This window comes from Sphaeramia orbicularis, chromosome 17, assembly GCF_902148855.1.
Source record: "Sphaeramia orbicularis chromosome 17, fSphaOr1.1, whole genome shotgun sequence".
Lineage (NCBI taxonomy): Eukaryota > Metazoa > Chordata > Actinopteri > Kurtiformes > Apogonidae > Sphaeramia > Sphaeramia orbicularis.
The window spans coordinates 27,159,209-27,185,837 of NC_043973.1; the positions used below are offsets into that span (position 1 = coordinate 27,159,209).

At 35.7% G+C, this 26,629-nt stretch overlaps 1 protein-coding gene across 1 annotated transcript in view; it reads left to right on the top strand.

The window, feature by feature from the left end:
- sntg1 (syntrophin, gamma 1) overlaps positions 1-25,873 on the top strand; it is a 33,572-nt gene extending 7,699 nt beyond the window's left edge. The window contains exons 9-18 of the mRNA XM_030161057.1: positions 292-374; positions 635-765; positions 1,528-1,657; positions 7,863-7,901; positions 10,450-10,566; positions 14,970-15,041; positions 16,338-16,490; positions 16,640-16,732; positions 23,925-24,035; positions 24,150-25,873. Coding sequence (XP_030016917.1) covers positions 292-374; positions 635-765; positions 1,528-1,657; positions 7,863-7,901; positions 10,450-10,566; positions 14,970-15,041; positions 16,338-16,490; positions 16,640-16,732; positions 23,925-24,035; positions 24,150-24,332 — 1,112 coding nt within the window. The 3' untranslated portion in view covers positions 24,333-25,873. The remainder of the gene's footprint in view (positions 1-291; positions 375-634; positions 766-1,527; positions 1,658-7,862; positions 7,902-10,449; positions 10,567-14,969; positions 15,042-16,337; positions 16,491-16,639; positions 16,733-23,924; positions 24,036-24,149) is intronic.
- Positions 25,874-26,629: the final 756 nt, after the last annotated feature.

Here is a 26,629-nt window from a genome sequence, read left to right on the forward strand (position 1 = left end):
TTGTTGTGGTTCGTTGCTAAAATTAGGAAAATTGTATTGTTTGATTCTTGTATCAAGTTAATGATAAAGGTGTAAAAGCACTGAGGGGTAGAATTAAATAAGTTTATACTTCTTCCTACTCCTTTTCAACCATGCAATATTCAAACTTGTACGTGCTTGAAGATGGATTCTGTCCATTTAAATGTTATTTTATTTTTGTCTTAATTTGCTTTGTTTTGTTTTATTTTGTTTTCTTTGCATGTTTGAAATAAATAAATAAACCAAAATCAAATCAAATCACTTTACTTCCAGGCATTCCCAGTGACCAGAGTAGCGGGACCTCCTCTCCTCTGTGTGACAGCGGCCTGCACTTGAACTACCATCCCAATAACACGGTACTTTTTCATGAACTTCCTCTTCTTCACTGTCCTCTGTGTAACCGTCCCTCTGTAACCAGGCAGGAGCCCAAAAGTTGTTTCCACACAACTGTCAACAACAGCCAATATCAGGACGAATCTGCTTCTTCTGCCGGCTCGTCCTGTCTCTGCATCTGCGAATGCGGCGGCGGCGGCAGGACTCAAGCTCTTGACGTGTCAACTGTTTGAAAAGTGCAAGGAGGGAAAGCTTTTCTAAATTGTGTTCCACACTTCTGCAGGACACGCTGTCCTGTTCATCCTGGCCCACGTCCCCAGGGCTGCGCTGGGAGAAGAGATGGGTGGACCTGCGCCTTATTCCACTTCTACACTCGCGCCTGTCGCAGTACATCCCCGGCTCTGACGTCTGCAGGTGAGCCGGCGGGGCTTTATCTTGAAGGGTGTTTGCAGAGTTTTTGCTCCTTTATGAGGATAAACAGGCTGATGGCACTAACATCTCATACCTGTTTAATAACTGAGGATTTCAAATGGAACAGACTGTCATGCTGTCAGTGAAAACGTCCTTTATTCTGCAGTTCTATACAGTCATTAAAATACAACTTCTATAGAAAAACACTCTGCTGTGCATTTTCCTTATTTATGCAGTTCACTTTGGAGTGCATTTATCATTTCATGTTTACATGGGGAAAGAAGCACCTAAATATTCTAACACACATGCAAATGAAACATAATCCATCTGCAGCAAAAGCTTAAAAACCTTGTTGATGCTACCAACTAAATTAATATTATTCTTGGGAGTTTACCCTGATGACTTCCTCTTCTACCTTAAAAGCAGGGGCTTTCAGCAGCTTGCTTTAAGTCTCGGTCCCAGTGGAAAGGGAAAGAGTTTACTCAGAGATGTTCATGACATGAAATGAAATGTGATAATGACTTAAGAAAACACAACCTTGACCTCGAAGTAAAAGTAAAATTGGAAAAAAATATTAGCACTTTTCAGACTCTGCAAGCTGTTTCTCAAATAATAAGCCCAATAGTTATTTTGTGCTTTGATAATGCCTAGTGTGAGTGTACGCTTTTAACAGCTAATGGGCTTAAAATTGTTAAAATTCTGCCCTGATTTTTTTTGTTTTTGTTTTTGTTTTTTGTTTTTTTGTTTTTCTCTCAATTCTTCTAGGAAAAACGCTTTCCAAGTCATAGCTGTAGATGGGGTTTGCAGTGGTGTTATACAGTTTCCCACAGCGGAGGACTGCTTGGACTGGCTTCAGGCAATAGCGAGCAACATTTCCAGTCTCACCAAGCACAATGTGAGTATGAAACAATAATACTTGTTAGCTGAACTGAGCTTCACAGTCCCTCGTGTACCGCAAGAAGATACTGGGCTACATGTTAACATAATAGGCTTTCAATTTGTGGATTGTCTAACAACCCCTTTGCAAATGTCACGGTATTAAGTTGACGTGCTAATGGCTTTTCACACCATGACTTAAGCACACAGTTATTTCTAAGATCCCAAGGTTACGGTAGCACTTCTGGCAGTTACATTGTACTACACTTAACTCCCCACAGCTAAACCTGTGCACTTGTACCATTTATAATTTATCATAATAAATTATAAAATAATGGTACCAAGCAGCAGAAACAAAAAAAAAGATGTAACAATGGTGCATTCTTTCTCTTACTGTGGACATATTTTCCAGCTCTACCACTAGTGATGTGGAAAATGCACAGCGTTTCCACTTGGGTGATGAAGCTCAGCAGGGGAGTCAAATATAAATACGACTAACAAGCTCGCTCATGGGTGGTGTTTATACCATACCTGACAACGCTGACACATTTCCCTATACACATGCATAGGTGAAATTCCTGCCTTCTCTACATATGTAGTCTTCATTATTATTCTCGTCCATTAAGCTGTCGTCTGGGATGATGTTGTGTCGGTCTGTCACGTGACAAGAAATCTGGTCCTGTAGAGTGGCAGTGAAAAACGGGGATTTGTAATTATCTTGTGTCCGTTGACGTGGCTGTGTGCGTATGTGTGCGATAGAGGGTCTCTGAGGAATAATGGAGCTCTGGTTAATTGAAGTGGACGAAGTCAGGGACAGACTAAACATAACACTGATGACTCACTGCCAGAATAGCCTCAACAATTCAGAGTGTATTTCTCGCTCTGGCCTTGGCATTTAGAGAGCTGGTCATGTAGATGGATGTAGGTAATATCCATTTCTACTTAAAGAACAGGACTTTGTTTGTAATATTTTACTGTAGGTTATATTAACTATTTATAAGATTCTGTAAAACAACAGCATTGTGTACGTTTTCATGTTTTCTAGTGAATAAAACAACTCCTCACCAGATTTTAGTGTAAAACACAGTCCCCCCCTGTGTCCTAGAAAGCACAGAAAGTGCTTCTGGTAAAAGAATATGAACAAAAAATGCAAACAAGCATCTTTCCCTTCAGCTGAAAACCATCTAAAAATATAAAAGCTTTTTTCTCTGAGGATGAACAGAGGCACATTTGAGAAATTTTACATCTTGACTTATGATTTCACTTCATTATTAATGCTTTAACATATGTATACTCCCATTTGTAGCCTGTAGTAGCGAATATTTTATGTGTTTTTATCACCTGTTTACTATGTATTGGTGCACATAGCCGTTAAGGGAGAAATAAAGTGACAGATTGATTAATTGATTATGCTGCACATTAGTCCGAGTCCCACAAAGGCATTAAAATAACAATAAACAGCAACAAATAACCTGAAAACAGCAGGACGTGTTGATGTTTTGTGCCATCACATTGCCGTGCTGTCAAGACAAATATTCATAGATACCATTTTAAAAACAGAATATTAAACTGAATGATCTCCGCTTACCAGTTTTTGGAAATCATGCTAATGATGTGTACAGGTGGCACACAACAATGTCCCATATGCACAAATATATATTAACATCAAGGCTATAATGAATTCTAGTCTCGTCCTCTGTATGCAGAACAGCTTCAGTCTGTCTCGGTTTGCTGTCATATATTTCCTGAACTGTTTATGGTCAAATATTGCACCATTCGTCATAAAAAAAAAATGCCTCGGGTTCTTTGCGCAATGATAGAGGAGAGAATCCAGCCTGTGCTCTGCGCGACAGAAACTCCCATAAAGGTTCGGTGATGTTCAGGTCTGGTGATCAGGGAGGCCATCCCAATGTTTACGAGACCACTCCTGAATTTGTTTAGCAGTGCATCTGAGGCATCATTGAACGGAGAATGAGCACATTATGAAGGGAAGTGTCGCTGCCATTGGTACTAATGACTCTCACTAGACGGCTACACAACAGAGCAACAGATATTCAAGACTGAAGGCATCCTTCAGCTGAATCCAAATGTGATTAGGAATCAGTCAAAATGGGGAAATTAGGTAAAGGATGACTCATGGGTGACTCACTGCTTTTTTGTTTAGGCATAGTACTCTCTCTGTCTTAAGTTTCCATCTTTTTTTGCTGAGGCTGAGGCACAGAGGTGCTGATTCAATCCTGTGGAAATTTTCAAGGATGTGCTTTAGTGGCATTTAGCGCCTCTCCTGCTAAGTATCTCTCTAGCCCCACAAGTGAAATTTAACTCACCACTCTTCTTCAGTGATGCACTTTCTTCATCTGCTACGATTTCTTAATATTGATGTTTAATAGTTTTGCTGCTCACTTGTACAGCAGCAAAACTTTTTATTATTAAAATGTGGTGTATATCCAATTGTTCATGTATTCACTCACATCCTTTACGTTCGTCACAGTTTATGAAATTCAACATTTCAACTTTAGTCTGTTATTGGAGGACATAACAAGACTTGACTACTTTTGTGAAATTTTTCAAAAAATTTTTATTATGTAGAAAATCAAGGTTAATGAAGTTACCATATTTAGTTCCTTACTCAAAAGTGCCAAAAAAAACCTAAGAATTATATATAAAACTAGAAAGTCTCTCCCCCCCCCCACCCCCTACTCACCCCGATCCCCACCAAAATTTAATCATTTGTTCCTTGCGCCAGTATCAACATTTCATGAAAATTTCATCAAAATTCGTCCATAACTTTTTGAGTTATCTTGCTAACAGACAAACCAACAGACAAACCCAGATGAAAACATAACCTCCGCTGTTCCTTGGTGGAGGTAAAAATACAAGAAAAACTCATGTAAGGTGAAAGGAACATGTATTTTAGAACATTAGAATAACGTAAGTGCTGATCCAGACCCCTGTCCACATCCACATTCTCCCTTTGAACATCATTCCTTACATTAGTACCACTACTTCATGGTACCTAACAAAGCAGGTCCACTCACTGTTCATGCAGAGGTGGACCTTACAGACCCTGTAGACCACATTGGACCTGAGATTGTTGACTCACTGTCCTCACTGTAACTGTGGCTGTCAGTGTCTTATAATGCATGCAGAAATGACCAAAAATAGTCACTTGCCTAAGCACTTATGTTGTTCTAATGTTCTAAAAGTGATGCTCTTTTCACCTTATGTGTGTTTTTCTTGTATTTTTTTTAATATATAGGCCTACTTATTAGATTTTATTGGCAGAACCAAATATGGTAACTTCACTGACTTTGATTTTCTACATAACAATAAAACATTCACAGAGGTACTGATTCAATCCTGTGGAAATTTTCAAGGATGTTCTTCAGTGGCATTTAGCGCCTCTCCTGTTAAGTATCTCTCTAGCCCCACAAGTGAAATTTAACTCGCCACTCTTCTTCAGTGATGCACTTTCTTCATCTGCTACGATTTCTTAATATTGATGTTAAATAGTTTTGCTGCTCACTTGTACAGCAGCAAAACTTTTTATTATTACAATGCAGTGTATATCCAATTGTTCATGTATTCACTCACATCCTTTACATTCGTCACGGCAGGGAATAATGCTGCGGGTCACGCAAACAATTAGGCCCGATTTAATTAAATGATAGCACCCTAGAAATTAAAAACATAAATTAATTATCCAATTTGCAATTAATGTTTGTAAGCCATAAATAAATAGTCTAAATCTGATTCAGTTAATTAATGCTTTAATGCAGGAATTATAGATCAAAAAAATCAATAAATCAACAAATTAGTTTTAAAGTTTTAAAGGGGACTGATAAATAGAGCCCCTTTTATGCAGCACTTCTGTTACGGGAATATTTCACCTTTATTCCGCAATGACGTCTGTGTAAACAAAATGGTGGGATCATTTGGTCCCACCTTTGTAACACCTCTGGAGGTAGTAACAGAGCCGAGATAAAGGTAGAATCATGATTCTGGAACGCTATGTAAAAGGAACACCTCTCAAACCACAACCAAGATGTCATTTTGATGACATATTGCATGTGTGACCAACACGCCTGGGGGATTTAAAAATTAGCGCAGGCCGTGTACAATAAACAAACACATCAGTGCGACCAGAATGATGTCGAACTGGGGAGACACCAAGATCTGCGAGCTGTTGTCACCATGGGCGGAGGCTAAGGAGGGGTCAACATGACAAATTCATGGGGCCCCATATTGGTGGGAGGCCCATAGAGCAGTGGAGGGGGCCCAGTGGATATAGAAGTTATGAAAATTTCGTGTAAAATCCGTTGTATAAGAGAGGTGTATAAGTTTCGTTTATTTATGGACCGCACCCCAACAACGTACATGTAAACCTGCTCCATCCTACAGTCCGGTGGTTCCCAACCTTTTTTGGCTCGTGACCCCATTTTAACATCACAAATTTGTAACGACCCCAGACATTCATTTAGTTACAAGATTAATATTGTTAAATTTCAAGTTTGGAATTAAAATGAGTTTGACCCCTTGACTGTTAAGATTTTCAGTTTATTTTTTACTCTAATTTTTATGTTTGACACCTGCTCCATCCTATGGTCCTACATCTCTACATGACATTGAAATGTACTTATGTAAAAGCAAATGAGTATCAGATTTGAAATGTAACCAAAATAAAACAACTGAAGTAGTCAGAGCTCCAAACATGATGTGTAATCCAAAGAGTGGAGCTTGTTCTTTGCTACTGGTTGATCTAAAACAACGGAGTCAAACTTATTTTAGTTCAGGGGCCACATACAGGTGGGCCGAAACAGTCAAAGAATAGCATAACAGCCTATAAATAATGACAACTCCAAACTTTTTTCTCTGTCGTAATACAAAAAAAAGTCCAATTAAATTCAAAAATGTTTACATACACATACTATCCTTTCACAAAAAAATGTGAATAACCTGAAAAAAATGAAATTTCTGAAGAAAAATAAGTTTAATTTTAACAATATTATGCCTCAACTTATCATCTACACATGTGCATGACAGTGTACATCTATATCTATAGATCTATAAATGGACAAAACATTTAGTTACAAGCATAATATTGTTAAATTTCAAATTTAGAATTTGGAATTAAAATGAGTTTGACCCCTTGACTGTTAATTTCTTCAGTTTAATTTTTACTTGAATTTTTATGTTTGACACCCCTGATTTAAAGGAACATAGTTAATAGTTCCATAATTTCTGTACTGTACATTCTTATTTCAGATATACTGTGATTATCACTCAACAAACCATTAGCATGTAGACCATTCAATTAAGTAAAGTGCCTTATTTTCCTCTTAAAACACTTAATCAGAGAGTATAAATTGTCACAGTGGTGCAAAATGTGCTGTAATTTTGACTTAAGTAGTCTGAAATTAAGTGCTTCATTCCTTCTGTGGGTGCAGCCATAAACCTCAGTGACATATCCCCTTCTGTGTTTCTACTTACAGCAGGAGATGCATGATTTAGTTTGTTAAATTAAAGAAACTGGACGCCACAGCTTTTCCTCATTTGTGTGGAAAGGTGGGACAGACCTGCATCCACAGTGGCTGGTCACAACAGCTCACGTCTAGAGCTGCACAAACTCTTCCGAGGCTGTTCGCATCCTGACAGTTACTTGGCTGCTTCCTCTGAGAAAAAAAAAAAAAAAATCTTGTTTTCTTCCCTCGGCACAAACTTTTTCTCACCTCCACTGGAGGACGGGAGCTGGTTTGGATGTCTCAATTTGGTGTTGTGTTCCTCAAACTGAGTTGTATTGATAGTATATTGTGGATTAGCAGCGACTGATACCTGTGATCTGAGCAGAATGTTTTAATTTAAAGCCTGACTGCGCTCTCAGTAGTTCCCCTGCTTTTATTACCACTGAGAGAATGGATTTTTTTAAATGGATTTTTTAGGAAGAGCCTCAGGACCTTGAGGAAATGACTCTATCTATCTCATTCTGTAATTTGCATACATTGAATAAATGAAGAACCAGTATTCCTTCACTGCTGCTGTTAACAAGAGCATGTTAGCATGAGTACTATGATTCATAGTTTATTTGTTCTTCTGAGCACTGTCACTGTGATTTTAAGTTCCCAAGGGCTCCCAGAACTGTTAAAACCCTGCTTGTAATTACCGCTGGATTATAGCCTCTGAATGCATTTAACAATATTTGGATTTTCTTGTCTTAAACTTAACAGGTGAAGAAGATTAACCGAAACTTTCCAGTCAACCAGCAGGTAAGACTTTTGTTCCAGCTGCTTGTTTAGGATATTTTAGCTGATTTTAACCCATAAACACACCAGTGACCAAAACCATCTACTGATCTAAAATGTTTCATACCTGTTGATCCACTAATCCACAGGTGTCAAACATGCGGCCTGGGGGCCAAAACCGGCCCACCAAAGGGTCGAATACAATCCAATAGTAGGATGAATTTGTAAAATGCAAAAATTACACTGAAGATATTAACAATCAATGGTGTTAAAATCGTTTTAGGTCAATTCAATCTAAAGTGGATCAGACCAGTAAAATGCTATCATAATAACCTACAAATAATGAAAACTGCAAATATTCATCTTTGTTTTAGTGTAAAAAAAAAATAAAATTACACAAAAATGGTTACATTTACAGACTGCCCTTTTACAAAAATGTCTGAAATGTGGAATTTTAACAATTTTCTGCCCATTATTGAATGTTTTGTGTATTTGTCGATCCACTATGATCTGTAAGTTGTGATGCATATGTATAAACGATAAATTAAGGCGTAATATTGTTAACATTACACTTTTTTGCATAAGAATTTCCTGGTTCATATTTGTTCATGTTTTGCTCAAGTACAGTTCGTAGATGTAAACATTTTCATTACAGAATTTTACTTTTTTCACTCAAAAACATAGCGAAATCTTTGGAGTTGACATTATTTATAAGTTCATATCCTATTATTTATATTATTTTACTGGTCTGGCCCACTTTATATCATAGTAGACTATATGTGGCCCCTGAACTAAAATGAGTTTGACACCCCTGCACTAATCCTATCAATACATGTAAGTAATTGGCGTAAAATGCAATTTGCCATCTTTTCATGGTTTGTTTGTTTTTTTTTTTGTTACCCTGCCCCCCCTAATGGGAGGTAAGGGGTATTGTTTTTGGTTCAGTTTGTTTGTTTCTTTGTTTGTTAACACTCTATCAGCAGAATTATTGGTTGAATTCATACCAGATTGGGTTTATAGATTGCCAGTGACCCAGAATAGATCTGATTATTATCTGATTATCTGGTATTTATCTGAGGTCATCATTAGGTACATTCTGTCTAAATTTCTCTTTCATTATTGGGTCTAAAAAAGCTGGCAAAGTGCCAGGTACCAAAATAAACCCAGTTTGATAGAAGCACCCATATCAAAAATAAACTCTCCAGTATTACACATCAAAACTAAATTCAGTCCATGGTCATCAGATATGACCCCTCTGGATGTTCAGAGGCTCCGTAGTTACCATGGAAACACCATCATCTTCTACAATATTGATTCACCAGTAAAACACATCAAGTCTGATCTGTAACATTGGATGGAGATGCTTGTTATATGTTCAGTTAATGATATATTTTACAGAAAAAGTCACTTTTTCTTCAGTTTTTTCTGATATTGATATAATAGCCCTCAACTTTCATCTGAGCTCTAATGAACATTTACATGATCAATGAATTAAATATAGGAAGAAAACCTGATTATTACTGAAAAAAAACAACATAATAATAAATGGTGATAAATCGCGTAAGAAAGGTTCAGTACAGAGAAAAATTCATTTGGGAATGCCCACAAAAGTAACTCTGGGTCTTTATAGGTTATGGGACACACTTGGTTTTATGTTCAGTTAATGATATGTTTTACAGAAGAAGTCACTTTTTCTTCAGTTTTTTTCTATTTTGATGTAACAACCTTTGAATTTACTCTGAGCTTTCTTGAACACAAACCAAATATGGGAAATTAAATATAGAAAAATACATAATATACAGTGAAAAATGTAAAATTCAGAGGATAATATTATAAGTAAAATCACTAAATCACTTAAGAAAAGTTAAATAGAGAAAAAGAAAATCATTCTGGAACTGCCATAAAAGTAGCACTGGGTCTTTATGAGTTAATTTGTTTATATCTTATGTAAATCTAAGCAGGTCAGTCCGTCAGAGAAAAAAAAAAAATACATAACTCATCTTGCCAACTATTGCAGCACATGGAGGCCGCTTGCGTCATTACAGTCCATCCTCCAAGAAACGATCGGAAAACAACTTAACTCGCCTTCAGTCGGTCAGCTTGTCAATGTCAACGTTCGGTCCGAACGTGGGGAGTTCATGTGCGGCGGGTTCTGTTGTTTGTAACTTATTTATTTGGCTGCTGAGGGGGTTTTTTACGCCTCAATAAAACGTGAAAATTCACTCGACAATTCATTTAAGGGATTAAACAGGACGAGAAGTGACTGTTCGGCCTGAATCTTTCACTTTCCTACTTTTTCCATCCATCAAAAACCTCTAAACATTAAAAGCAAACAGTTGCAATCACTGTGAGTTTAATGAATAGAGATGGTGTGGTGTCTAAAATGATCTCAAAACATTTGCAGCAGCAGCTTTGTTCTCTTTTTACTTCTTTTCCCTGTTGGTCTAGCCTGTTTTTTCTTTCTTTTTTTTTTGCCTGAATGCTTACTTTAAACCTTTTTTTGCTTTGATCCATTCTCTGGCGTTATCACCACATCTGTCTCATTCATCTCTCCTTTTTTGCCGTTTGATAGATCATCTACATGGGCTGGGTTGACGAAAAGGAGCAGGACTCCGTTCAGGACCGAATGTACTCACCAAAGTTCCTCGCTTTGAGAGGTTCCTCCCTCTTCAAGTTCGCAGCACCTCCTGTAAGTTCATCCATCTGCTTTTCTTTGTTCAACACCAACTCCTTAACCCTTTATAACACAGGTGTCAAACATGCGGCCCGGGGGCCAAATCTGGCCCACCAAAGGGTCCAGTCCGGCCCTTGGGATGAATTTGTGAAATGCAAAAATTACACTGAAGATATTAACAATCCTTTTAGTTGAGGTTCCACATTCAGACCAATTCAATCTCAAGTGGGTAGGATTCACTAAAATACTATCATAATAACATGACAACTCCAAATGTTTCTCTTTGAAAATGTAAATATGTTCATGTATTTATGCTAAAACAAAGTATAATTTTGCAAAAAATGTGAATAACCTGAAATGTCTTAAGAGAAGTAGGTACAATTTTAACAATATTCTGCCTGTTACTAAATGTTTTGTGTATTTGTAGATCCACTGTGATCTGTACGTTATAATGTACATGTGTAAATGATAAACTGAGGCAGAATATTGTTAAAATTACACTTTTTTTCAGTTTGTTCATGTTATTCATATCTTTTGAAAGGATTGTTTGTAGATGTAATGACAACTCCAAATTTTTCTCTTTGTAAATGTAAATATTTTCATGTATTTACACTAAAACAAAGTATAATTTCACAAAAAATGTGAATAACCTGAACAAATATGAACAACCTGAAATGTCTTAAGAGAAGTAAGCATAATTTTAACAAGATTCTGCCTGTTACTAAATGTTTTGTGTATTTTTTATATTATAATGTAAATGTGTAAATGATGAACTGAGGCAGAATATTGTTAAAATTACACTTATTTTTTCAGTTTGTTAATGTTACTCACTTTGTTTCAAAGGAAAGTTTGTAGATATAAACCTTTTCATAATGTAAATTAACTTTTTTCGCTCTGAAACATAGAGAAAAGTTTGGAGTTGACTTTATTATTATGTTATTATTTTACTGGTTCGGCCCACTCCACTGCAGATCAAATTTAGCTGAATGTGGCCCCTGAACCAAAATGAGTTTGACACCCCTGCTTTATATCATAGAAATTCTCTGAAATTCAACACTTCAACATTTGTGTGTTACTGAAGGGCATAACAAGACTTCATTACATTTGTGAAAATTTTCAACATTTTTTATTGTTATGTAGAAAATCAAGGCTAATGAAGTTACCATATGTGGATCCTTACCCATAAGTGGCAAAAAAAATAATCTAAGAATTATATATAAAAAATACAAGAAAAACTCATGTAAGGTGAAAGGAACATGTATTTTAGAACATTAGGCCAACATAAGTGCTGATCCAGACCCCTGTCCACATCCACATTATCCCTTTGAACATCATTCCTTACATTAGAACCATAACAAAACTTTATTACTTATGTCAATTTTTTCTGATTTTTTTTTTTTATTGTCATGTAGAAAACCAAGGTCAATGAAATTACCATATTTGGTTCCTTGACTGTAAATAGAAAGGAAAAAAATCCAAGAAGTATATATAAAAAAAAGTACAAGAAAAACTCATGTGAGGTGAAAAGAACATGTATTTTAGAACATTAGACCAACATAAATGCTGATCCAGACCCCTGTCCACATCCACATTCTCCCTTTGAACATCATTCCTTACATTAGTACCATTACTTCATGGTACCTCACAAAGCAGGTACACTCACTGTTCATGCAGAAGTGGACTTTACAGACCCTGTAGACCACATTGGACCTGAGATTGTTGACTCACTGTCCTCACTGTAACTGTGGCTGTCAGTGTCTTGTAATGCATGCAGAAATGACCAAAAATAGTCACTTGCCCAAGCACTTATGTTGTTCTAATGTTCTAAAAGCGATGTTCTTTTCACGATACATGTGTTTTTGTATTTTTTTTATATATATATAGGCCTACTTCTTAGTTTTTGTTTTTTTTTTTTTGTTTTTTTGTTTGCCACTTACGGGTAAAGAACCAAATATGGTAACTTCACTGACTCTGATTTTCTACGTAACAATAAAAAAATCCACAAAAGTAATAAAGTTTTGTTATGTCCTCCAATAACACACTAAGGTATTTTAAATTTCAGAGTATTTCTATGAGTGCCCTGTAAAGGGTTAAAAAGTCTGGAGTCTGAATTGATGGTGTTTTCATCATGCAGTGGATTTTTTATTTGCGGCTAACTTAGTGTTGAGGGAGAAAACGCTTTCCTGTTGGGGGGGGGGGCAGCTCACTCATAATCATTTGTGCTGCATTGATCTTCTTCTTGATTGATGATGATCATTAAATCTGTTTACATTCTGCGAGCCACTTAAGTGATTATGACAAGAGGGATAAGCTGTCGATGTTACTGGAGATGGGAAAAGATTGATAGATAACTGAAACTGCCTGCTCAACTTGAATGTGCAGATATAAATGGAATATGCTAATGTGAGGGGAGAGTAGACTCTAGCAGTCTGCTTGTTCAGATGTCAAGACAAGCCTTCCTTTTTATTGAAGACTACTTACCTATCAGATTTAGAATTCATGATCATTTATCAATACTTGGCTTTAACCCATGAAGACCCAAACATCCACTGGTAATTAAAGCCATCTAGTCATGTTAAATGTTTAACCAGTAAAGACCCAGTGCTACTTTTATGTCACTTCCCAAATGAATTTTTCTCTCTACTTAACCTTTCTTAAGTGGTTTATCACCAGTTATTTTAATATTATCAAATATTTTACATTTTTTCCATGAAAATCAGGTATTTTCCTGTATTTAATTTGCTAATAATGTGGATGTTCATAAAAGCTCAGATTAAAGTTGAGGGTTATTATATCAGACACAGACAAAACTGTAGAAAAGGTGACTTTTTCTGTAAAATATATCATTAACTGAACATAAAACAAGCGTCTCCATCCACTGTTATTGATCCAACTCCATGGGTTTTACTGGTGAATCAATGCTGTAGAAGATGATGGTGTTTCCACGTTCACTACGGAGCCCGGGGGACAAATCCGGCCCGCCAAAGGGTCCAGTCTGACCCCTGGAATGAATTTGTGAAATGCAAAAATTACACTGAAGACATTAATCATTTTAGTTCAGGTTCCACATACAAACCAATTTAATCTGAAGTGGGTCGGATCAGTAAAATGCTATCATAATAAACTATAAATGATCACAACTCCAAATTTTTGTCCTTGTTAATGTAAACATTTTCTTGTCATTTTACTGTATTTACACTTAAACAAACATTTCACAAAAACACGAATAACCTGAACAAATATGAGCATTTTAAAATGTTTGAAGTGTAATTTTAACAATATTCTGCCTGTTATTAAATCTTTTGTGTATTTTTTGATCCACTGTGATCTGTAAGTTGTAATTTGCATGTTTAAATGATAAACTGAGACATAATATTGTTAAAATTGCACTTAGTTTTCTTAAGAAATTTCAGTTTGTTCATGTTATTCACATTGTTTTAAAGGATAGTTGGTAGATGTAAACATTTTTAATTATTTTACTTTTTTCACTCTAAAACATACAGGAAAGTCTGGAGATGACATTATTTATATATTATTATGTTATTATTTTACTGGTTCGGCCCACTTCAGATCAAATTTGGCTTAATGTGGCCCCTGAACTAAAATGAGTTTGACACCCCTGCTCTGGACGTCCAAATGGGTCATATCTGATGACCATGAAAAGACGACAAACTGCATTTTACACCAATTATTTACATGTATTGATAAGTTTAATGGATCAGAAGTTATTAAACATTTTACATCGGTAGATGGTTTTGGTTGCCAGTGGCTGCTTGGGTTTTTATGGGTTAATACTGTTGATCCATTAATCCTATCAATATATATATATAAATAATTGGTGTAAAATGCAGTTTTTCGTCTTTTCATGGTCATCAGATATGACCCATTTGGATATTCAGAGGCTCCATAGTGAACATGGAAACACGTCATCTTCTACAGCATTGATTCACCAGTTAAACCCATGGAGTTGGATCAATGACGGTGGATGGACACACTTGTTATAGGTTCAGTTAATGATATATTTTACAGAAAAAGTCACCTTTTCTTCAGTTTTGTCTGTGTCTAATATAAGAATCCTCAATTTTAATCTGAGCTTTAATGAACATTTACATGACCAGTGAATTAAATATAGGAAAAACCTGATTTTTACTGGAAAACCCCAAAATACAGAGGATAATGTTACAATAAATGCTAATAATTCACTTAAAAAAGGTTCAATACAGAGAAAAAATCATTTGGGAATTGCCCCTAAAGTAGCACTGGGTCTTTATGGGTTAAATACATTCCTATCTGAACTACCTGCACAAATGCATATGTCAGCTTTATCCTCTGCCGTTCTGTTCCTCTGCTGTTTTCTGTAAATTATTTAACATCATTATAAAGTCAAAATCTCGTGACAAATTCTGTGACATTTTCAGGTGACAACATGGGACTGGACCAGGGCAGAGAAAAGCTTTACCGTGTATGAGATAATGTGTAAGATTTTAAAGGTAAGGCAGCGTTTTTTTCTTCTGATTCCAGCATCGTCTCACTCCGGATATAGTTTGTGAATATCAAGTAGAGGAATAATCTAAGGAACGCGCTTATGTAACTCACTTATTTATTTGCGTGTCTTGTTGTCTAATCCCTCTGAGACACTCAAGGATCAGATCGTATTGTTCATTCTCAGCAGATTCGAGGTCATTTTAGATTTGATTGCAAAACATTCATATGCAAATTCAGAGATAAAAAAAGATTCAGATGTAAGTCGACCTTAACACTGCTATACCTAGTACGCTGCACTACAAAGGTTTAAGGAAGGAAAAATAAATGAAAATACTGTTGAGTTTAGTGGGTGGGTTTTTTTTGCATTATGGCTCTTGAAAGCAGTTTGTTCTATACTTTGATGGCAGTGGAATCAGCCTCCTGCAGACTGTTGCCATGTCTACGTCTGTCACTGCCCATCTACACCTGTACTTAATGGCTGTCAATGTGAATAATAATGATAACAGTGAATGAGCACAGGCTTTCTATGGACTCATTACAATTCTGAGTTTTTCCACTTGGTTTTGAATTATTTCAATAGTTTTACTACAGGAACTGAACTGAAGGAACTACTTTTATTTTTATTAGCAGTTATCGTTTTTTATAGATCCCGAAGAGAGACTGCATATTTAATTCATGTTCATTCCTGTTTTATTTCTCTTCACCATGAGCCAAAATGAATGAAAATGTTCTGTTTTAGTTTGTTGTAGTTCTTATTCTGATCATTTAAGATACAAAGAGACAAAAATGTATATGGGTCAAAACACGGTATTCGACATCACTCTGACGGGACATTTTAGAGACAATTTGATAGACCAGTGTTGCTAAATGACCCACGTTTTTACTTTTAAATTCATTTTTGCTTTAGTTGGACCGTAAGGGATTATCCAAAACAAGGAGCTACTTTATATTGAAATAAATGTTGGAATGGCAATCAATTAAAGTTCTCTGATTACTGTGTTTTGACCCATATTTAAAAAGGTGTATAACATTTAATAACAAAACCACTTTATGAGTCAATGCTTTTTGGTGTCAGAGTTGGAGCTCAGCTGAGCATCTACAACTACATTTCCAGATTGTTACATTATTATTCAAGTGTTCTTGAAAGCACAGTTGGTGTTTGTTACTCTGTCATTATAGTGAAATCAGCCTCCTGTAGCTGCTGAGCTCTACAGGAAACTGCAGTGCTGTTAGCGTATCTGTACCTGTCACTCTGCCCGTCTGTACCTGATCAGCATGGCAGCCGTCCTCTCTTATCTTAGGATAATGACCTTCTGGATAAGAGGAAGCACTGCTTCAGCGTCCAGACGGAGACCGGGGAGGATATGTTCTTCAGCGTGGAGCTGGAGTGTGAGCTGCTCATCTGGGAAAAGGCTTTTCAGATGGCCACTTTCCTGGAGGTGGAGAGGATACAGGTCTGCACCTGAACAGTAGGCAATGTGCAATGAATTGTGATGGTTTTAATCTCGCATGTTTCCAGCTCAGTTGTTTTAGTACAAAGATTGATAATGCTCATATAACACTATGTCCTATGTAGGTAACTCCTTGTTCTTTTATTTTATAGTGTAAAACCTACGCCTGCATCATGGAGAGTCACCTTATGGGACTTACCGTCGACTTCAGCATGGGTTTTGTGTGCTTCGATGCTGCTTCTAAAGTGAGTGACAGTCCTTTTTAACGTTAAAAAATACTAAACAAAAAAAAAGAAAGAGAGAGGGAGAGAGAGTTTCCATGGTGGATTTCTATCTCATCATAACCCCTGTGCTTTCCCTTTTCTATTTTTTGGTGCTGCTAACTTATTCTGCACCGTGTGCATTCTGGGAGTATGAGCACATTTGTTTTGACGTCTGGTTCCCCCCAAGCTCAAACCTCTCACTTCTGCCTGCAGTTCATTTTGGCCTTTCCCCAAATCTGAGAGTCATGCAGACGACTCCGCTGGTGCACATTATGTGGATGAGCAGGGCACAAGTGTCGCCATATTGTTTCATGAGATTTTGGCCCTAATTTTTGCAATGTGAAGCAACAATGTCCCCCAAGGATGATAAAAACTGTTGCCAGCGTATTGTTTACAGAAAAAAAATGCACAATCCATATGTAAACTGCAATCACACACAATACTGGGAGCGGGATTACTACATAATTAAAAGCAACATTTGGCAAACTTCAAAACCATGTCAGAATTAGTTTCCGACACAAGCTGCACAAATATAACTGTGTGAGCAGTAATACACTGGCTCAGGACTTATAATGAGACATTCCACTCTGCATCTACTGTTTGGCAAAAGCAGTCTGTAAGCATGTGTTCCCATCTAAGTTTAGAATTAACATATAGAACAACAGTGAATCCCAACATTATGTTTTCATGTTTTTCACAAGTGTTTGTTCTTGGAATGATAATGGTAAAGAGCAAATGTGAAAAGGTGCACACTTTTATAACTAACATACTTGTATTTACTGAAAAATAGACTCTGTTAAAGTTGAAATAATGATTCAACTTCTTTTCTTAAGTAAAAGTGAAAAAGAGTCCATACACTGCAAAAATCAAAATCTTAACAAGTGTCTGTTTCTCATTTCTAATCAAAATATCTCATCACACTTAAAATACGACATAATCACCTAAAGATTAACTTTTCAGTGAGATATGAGGACTTATTTTTAGACAATAGATCCTGAAAATCTTATTTCAAGAAATCTTACCAAGAGAATTATCACTTGTTTCATTGGCAGATTTTTTTGCTTATTTCCAGATTTTTTTTTGCTTAATTCAACCAAATAATAATTTTAATAATAACCAAATAAATTATTTTCACTTGTTCCATTGGCAGATTTCTTTGCTTATTTCCAGATTTTTTTGCTTAATTCAACCAAAAAAAATCTGCCAGTGGAACAAGTGAAAATTATCTTGGTAAGATTTCTTGAAATAAGATTTTCAAGATCTGTTGTCTAAAAAAAATTAGTTCTTATATCTCGCAAGTTACACTTTAGGTGATTATGTCTTATTTTAAGTGTGATGAGATATTTTGACTAGAAATGAGAAAAATACACTTGATTTTTGCAGCGTTCTGTGTCAAATGCAAACATGCGGAAGCTTCTTTCATCCACATGTACTGGTTCTGTTCAAGCCTTAACAAATATTGGAGGGAAATCTTTCATACACTTTCTCAGCTGTTGAACATCAAACTAGAACCAAACCCCTTGACTGCTCTATTCGGGGTCATGGAAGGTGAAGATAAGTTACACTACAGAAAAACAACACACTTTATCCTTTGCCGTCCTTCTGGCTCGACGAGTAGTCCTGCTCAGGTGGAGGGAGGCTTTCCCTCCCACTCACGCACAGTGGATGGAAGACATTATGTCCTGCTTAAGACTGGAGAAAAATAGATACTCACTTCAGCAATCAAATGTGAAACTCCAGAAAGTGTGGGGTCCTTTCCTAAAAACATTCCAGACCCTGTAAATGCTTGACGTTTAGGTGCAGTTTAACCACGCTGCACCCTTCGTACTTACTCCTAGCACAGGTTTCTGTTGTGATAATGATCCTTTACTATACAATGACAGAGGAGGGATTATTTTATGTACAGTCTGTTGTTCTGGGTTTTTTTTTTGTTCTGTTTTGTTTTTCTATGGCGCTACCTGCAGTTGATATACACCCATGCTTACTTCAGATTTCTGTCAGGACCATTCAGCACTGCACTGGTATCATACTGAGAAAACTTCAATAAAGACCAAAAAAAGTTAAAAAGTGCAGGAACTAAAATGTACTCAAAGGCTAGAAGTTAAAAGCAGCCCTTTTTGTTGTTCATCTTTTAGGCAGTTTTTATCTCACTTTATGTGGGCTGACATTTTAAATGTAATAAACAAAATGAACAAAGCACAGAATAAAGAAATCAAAGAATACTGGTTTGGTTTTGTAATTTTCGTCTTGTTTAATCTTTTTACATCAGTTTTGTCTCATTTTGTCTTTTGCATCATTTTCTTCTCATGACAATGTTTTTGTCTTGTCTTTTGTGTCAGTTTTGTGCTGTTTCATTGTGGACAGAATGCATTGACACGAAAACAATTCACTTTAAAAGGATAAAAACTAAACTAACAAACCTGTTTTGGCAATGTGAAGAGCAGAAATGACATGATAATATGAATGATATTTGTGTTTAAATGTTTTGAAGGGAAAAAAGTAATACTAAAATAAACTCTACTTAATTTATACTAAAGAAAGCCAAAATATATGACATTTAAATATGTATTAAAATATGTAAAGACTAGAATAAAACTAGATTAGGCCTGTAGTGTGTGAGTTTTGTTCATACAGCATATCAGTTGTTTCCAACAATTCAGAGAAACCTGTTTTATTCAGTGACAGGGAACATTTTACTTCATTAAAAACAACATTACAAACAACATAAAAGGTAAATATATTAGCTCATCTGTAAACATGGTTCCATCATGTCAGATAGATTTTCATCTGCAGCACTATGAATACAATTAAACTATTAAAAAAATAACTGATAACCCACAGATCTACAGTATATTATATCGATACAGCCATGGAAAAAATTATTAGACTGACCACTGTTGTTTTCTTCAATTTCTTGTTCATTTTAATGCCTGGTACAACTAATGGTACATTTGTTTGGACAAATATAATGATAACAACAAAAATAGCTCATGAATTTAATTTCAGAGCTGATATCTAGCCATTTTCTATGTTTTCTTGATAATAAACAGAATCACTTAAGTTCTTTCATCAATATCTACGGCATTGTACTGACAAAAACAGTGCTTTTAGGCATTCCATGTTTTCTTTTCTGTCTGGTTTAGTCACATGATACACACAGGAGTTAGTACTTGATTGCATAACCATTGTTTTTGATGACTTTTGATGGTCTAATAATTTTTTTCCGTGACTGTATATAATATTATTATCACATAATATTGAAATCAGGTCAATTCAAATCAACCTGAATGAATAGATCTGATGGTTTTGGATGTGAACGCTCATCAAAACAACAGTAACAGAACTTTGACAAACACTGACACTAGTGTTTCAGACTCATCACACCTTATGATAGAAATAGGACATGATAGAGATGATGATAAAAGATTATGATTGACATAAAGGACACAGTGATTTCATCTCTGTCAATGTGACTCAGTTTGATGAACGCAGGGGTGACTCTCCTTCTCTGTCCGACACAAAATATTTCTCTATTGTTTGTCCAGGTGTAAAAACACTGCTAGACTCCCAGGTTATGTTGTATTGAGCATGATTTTTATGGCAGGTTGAATCATGTGGGTGTTGAGAGGTGAAGTGGAAGTAAGAGTTAGACACTGTTGTGGTACAGCTGAGTCTGGAAACTGACTTAATGTGCAGCTTTTGTTTATTCACTTCAACACTTAATTCAATCGCTGAAGCTCTGCTATTTCAGGCGAAATTGCAGTGACTTGTTAAATTTCCCACTGGTAAAAAAAAAAAAACAAGTTAAAATGGCTCAACAACCAGGACCTGCTTGATCTGCTGACGTGCTTCATTTCTCACTGGATCCATGTGGATTTTAACATGAATTATTCATGAGATAGTAGCACCAGGAATTCACAAATAGACATATGTACATAGATGGGTTTTTCGCTGTTTAAGACTCAAAAATCCACCAGCGACCAGAAATATTTACTGATCTAAACTGTTTAATACCTGTTGATCCGCTAATCCTATCGATATATGTAAATAATTGATGTAAAATGCAGTTTATCCTGTCGTGGTCATCAGATATGACCTATTTGGACGTTCAGAGGCTCCGTAGTGAACGTGGAAACACCGTCATCTTCTACAACATTAATTCACCAGTAAAACCCATGGAGTTTAATAAATGACAATGGATGGAGATACTTGGCTTATATTCAGTTAATGATATATTTTGCTGAAAAAGCCACTTTTTCTTCAGTTTTCTTTGTTTATACCTATTTATTCACCTAAATATCACCATTAAGCGTTTATTATGCTGTGTTTACGTCTCCCTTAATGTTGTTAAGTGTTGTTATGTGTGTGTTTTTATTGTCTAGCCACTTTTATTTTGTCTTAGATCAGTGTTTGCCAACCTTTTTTGGCCCATGACTCCATTTTAACATCACAAATTTCTGGCGACCCAAGGCATTCAGAACGGAGACTTTTTTTTTTTTTTTTGCTAAAATTAATTTGTTTTTGATCATGTAATAGTTTGCTATGCAATGTTTCAAATAAACATTAATTTTATACAACATTTAGTCTATATAATGTATATGTTTATGGACAGAGGCAGAAAAGCCAGGTGTAGATTACTGCACAAAGTGAGAATTTTATTTTTCTTGGTCAGGATATGTACAGTCAGTCCAGCTTGTATTTACAAGGCTGACAATTAATACTGAACAAACAATAACTCAAACTATGAATTATGAAAGAGCTGCAGCATCTGAAACCAACCACAATGAACATTTGACAGATAAACAGAACCACAGTGCTTCAGCTTCAGTTTCAGCTTCAGAGTTTTTCATGTCTTTTATGGATTGGGATTGTCTCTCATCTCACCATATATTCTTATTAGCAAGTTTTTCTAATTTTCTAATTTTTTGTGTTTTTTATCAATTACTAGAAATTTCAGGTGACCCCACGTGGGGTCCCGACCCCAAGGTTGAAATACACTGTCTTAGATACTTTCATTGCCTTAACTGCTTTTAACTGTTTTTAGCTACCTTTATTTTAGGTATAGTATATGTTTTCCTTTATGTTAAGCTTCATTTGCACTGACCTGAAGAGCACCTTGAATTTCGTCTTGTTGATGCCTTGTGCCAATATCATTACAATAAAGCTTTTATTCTATTTACTTTTTAACATAATAACCCTCAACTCTAGTCTGAGCTTTTATGAACATCTACAGGGTGGGGAAGCAAAATTTACAATGAACATTTAGTTGTTTTTTCTCAGCAGGCACTACGTCAGTTGTTTTGAAACCAAACATATATTGATGTCATAATCATACCTAACACTATTATCCATACCTTTTCAGAAACTTTTGCCCATATGAGTAATCAGGAAAGCAAACGTCAAAGAGTGTGTGATTTGCTGAATGCACTCGTCACACCAAAGGAGATTTCAAAAATAGTTGGAGTGTCCATAAAGACTGTTTATAATGTAAAGAAGAGAATGACTATGAGCAAAACTATTAGGAGAAAGTCTGGAAGATACTATTAAAGAAGAATGGGAGAAGTTGTCACCCGAATATTTGAGGAACACTTGCACAAGTTTCAGGAAGCGTGTGAAGGCAGTTATTGAGAAAGAAGGAGGACACATAGAATAAAAACATTTTCCATTATGTAAATTTTCTTGTGGCAAATAAATTCTCATGACTTTCAATAAACTAACTGGTCATACACTGTCTTTCAATCCCTGCCTCAAAATATTGTAAATTTTGCTTCCCCACCCTGTACAACACAGGTGTCAAACATGTGGCCCAGGGGCCAAATCCAGGCCGCCAAAGGGTCCAGTCCAGCCCTTAGGATGAAATTGTGAAATGCAAAAATTACACTAAGATATTAACAATCATTTTAGTTCAGGTTCCACATTTAGACCAATTCAATCTCAAGTGAGCGGAACCAGTAAAATACTATCATAAAAACATATAAATAACGACAACTCCAGATTTTTCTCTTTGTAAATGTAAATATTTTCATGTATTTACACTTAAACAAAGTATAATTTCATTAAAAAAATGTGAATAACCTGAACAAATATGAACAACCTGAAATATCTTAAGAGAAGTAAGTACAATTTTAACAATATTCTCTGTTACTAAATGTTTTGTGTATTTGTAGATCCACTGTGATCTTTAAGTTATAATGAACATGTCTAACTGATAAACTGAGGCAGAATATTGTTAAAATTACACTTGTTTTTTCAGTTTGTTCATGTTATTTCTTTATTTTTTATTTAACCTTTATTTAACCAGGAAAAAGATCCCATTGAGATTATGAACCTCTTTTTCAAGGGAGTCCTGGCCAAGAGACAGCATGAAACACAACACATAGTTACAACATACAATTACCTCATACAGTTACAACAAACAATAATTTACAGGACAATTCAACCTATGAAAAACATGTGCAAGTCATTGAGTTATTCACATTGTTTGAAGGATAATTTGTAGATGTAAACCTTTTCACAACGTAAATTTACTTTTTTCAATTTAAAACATTGAGAAAAGTTTGGAGTTGATATAATTTATATATTATTATGTTATTATTTTACTGGTTCGGCCCACTGCAGATCAAATTTAGCTGAATGTGGCCCCTGAACTAGATGAGTTTGATGCCCCTGATCTACACGATCATTAAATTAAATATAGAAAAATATCTGATTTTTACTGAAACACCACAAAACACAGAGGATAATATTACAATAAATGGGGATAAATCACTTAAGAAAGGTTAAATCTAGCCACAAAAGTAGCACTGGGTCTTTATGGGTTAACTCTGATCCCTCACTCCTCTGGATCGACCGCCTCGATACAACAAAACATACAACGGTGCAAGAAAAACACCTAATGAACAAGTTATTAATAAAGAAAAGGGCAGGTTACAGAAATTGGAGGAGGTGATTGTGACCTTTATTTTATTGGATTTTTTTTGCTGAACATTTACAAAGAAACAACACATTTTCAAAATGAACTGAGCACAAATGAGAAAATCATTTTGGCTCTTTGCAAATTAAGTTGATACGAGCACGAATCTGGGTTTGACATGAGCTTTACTGGATGGGTCTGAATAGCACTGGGTTAGTGTTGAATGGAAAGTCATGTAATGTGTGTGTTGTTCCACTCCAGGCAGTTCTGTGGAGATACAAGTTCTCCCAGCTTAAAGGATCGTCTGATGATGGGAAAAGCAAGATCAAGTTTCTCTTCCAGAATCAAGACTCTAAATCTATCGAAGCGAAGGTATTTAACTTTGAGCCACGTTAAAGGCTGTTTGTGAAGGAACAACAAGGTTATAGAAAAGGAATTACTTGCAAATGACCTGAGTATTGATTTTTGTTTTTTTTTTTCTCGCAGGAGCTAGAGTTCTCCAACCTCTTTGCCGTGCTTCATTGTATTCACGCTTTTTTCGCTGCCAAAGTTGCTTGCTTGGACCCGATGTTCGTGGAAAGCCAAGGCACCGCAACGACCGCTGGGATTCCTTCTCTGTCCAGTATCTCATGTAATTCACAGACACCTAAGCTCAAATACGCCACTTGACAGCTGCTGTTCTACGAGGACCTCTTCTGAAAAAAGACGCTGCTCATGACCGTGGCCTAAAACATTGGAGGAGATGACTTAAAGATCTGAAATTATGGAGGACGGCTAAGAACAACTGTGAAACTAGTGTTACAAAAGGCAAAAAGGAGATGGAGTAATATTGGAAGTAACGTGGATTTCTGGAAACATAACAGACGTAAGACTGTACGGACACAAAACGTGTAATTCAGAAATGTTTTTAAAGTAAATTTGTCCTTTTCTTGACTCTCAGACATCCTTAAAATCCACACACCACAAAGAATAAGCAGTTCCTTTCCTGGGTTAGTCTGCTTTTCTGTGTATGTGGAGTTTCAGAAAAATACAAACAGATTTTAGCTTCTTTTCCACATCACTTGAACTTCTACAAAAGGATATCTGCGAACACTGGTTATAGCATTGTTGAAGTATGGGGATGCTTTTCATATTTCCATATATTTGTGTACTTGAAGTAAATTTATTTTCCCTTAACTTTTCCTAGAGTCGAACTAAAGCTCAACGCAACACCGGTCTGATCTTGCAATACAAAAGAATTGCCATTGTGAGTCGATTTGATTAGACAGATGTTTTCTGGTAGAATATGCGGAATGAAAAACAGGATTCAAGGATAGATGGAGTGATGTACTACCGAATATGGCGTATATTCACATTTTCAGGTCTTCAGAATGATGTTGGATGGTGTTTGTCGAACAGTCATAATCTGACCGAACCACTCTGATTAGAAAAGTGCACCTTCCATAATGTTTATAACATTTTCCCCTAAAAACTTGATTATGTAAATAAACACTGACATTGAAATGAACTTGAAGAATTATGAATTATGGGGATTACTTAAGGGATTACTTGTAGGGATTAAGGCATTTGTTAATTTGATGTGCACCAGAGACTACTAGATAGCTCATATCCTCGTGCTCTTTTCATTGTTTACTCTGTGGACCAATTGAGAAGAATCAAATCAGCGATGGTGTATTTTTTGGAATATTTTATCTTTTTGGACTTGTAAATAGATTTAAAAAGTACAACTTTTCACTTAGAAACACACCGCGAGGGAAGAAATGTAGCATCGTAGCCTCCAAAGGTTTGAGATGCCCCAGTAAACTCACATTAAAACTGTTTATAAATGACGTAGAGTGACGACTAAACTCATATTTGGAAAGAGTTCAGGTCAATTAGCGCTATTAATTACGCTCTTACCTTCTATTTACACAGCCGAGTCCAAACAGAAGAGGCCCATGGGTAAGTAAACTCTAGAGGATAGCAAATTAAATGGGGTCAATAAAGTGCTTAGTTGTGTGCGGGCTTGTTAAACTGAGTGTCTGAGGGGAAAACTGATGGTGGTGCAGTCTATGCAAAGAAAGCCAGAGTGACGCTTTTGTGCTTTAAATTTATCTTGGTCGCATACCCTTATAACAGAGGATCTAGAGAGTGAGGTTTATTTAGTTTTTTGCAAATGTTTTATTAACAAATATCCTGTATAATAAATTAATAAATAAGATCTTTTATAACATGGTTCACTTGTGGCTGGTTTTATCTTTATTTTTATTTTTTTTTTTTTTACACTGTCTTTAAAGTGAGTCCTTGGTTTTTATGGTCCATATGTTTAGTGAGTTGTTTATAAATGTGGCAGATGGAAGTATTTATCAATGAAACTGTAATGCTATTTTATAAACACCTCATTAGAAATGGTCATTCTTAAAAGTGTATATATATATATATATATATATATATATATATATATATATATATATATATATATATATATAGTGAATGTTCTTGTACCTGCATAATATTACAGCACATATCCAGTTTATTTAGCTGGTAAATAAACTTGTGTCTCTACAGAGAGCTTTCCGTAGATTAACCCTTCAACCCCTGAGACATTGCTTTTTGACATTTAGTTGAACTCCAAAAAGCAGTTCTATGGTCAAAACTTGGAAAAACACTGTAAAAAAAAAAAAAAAAAAAAGTAAAATCACGACAATACTACAAACAACATAAACAAAACCAAAGGAAAACTGAAATAAAAAAAAAAAACAGTCTATTTTTATAGGGAGTCGGTCTAAGTCACTGATCTGTGTTTTACACACATACACACACACACACACACACGATGCACCGGCAGCGGGGGTTGCACTGAGCATGCTCAGATGTTTATGGAAAACAAGGTCTATTCTATCAGCACATTTGAAAACTTTTCTTATTGAGCAAATGATTGAATTTTTTTTGAATATTTTTTTTTATCATACATTCAGAACGCTCAC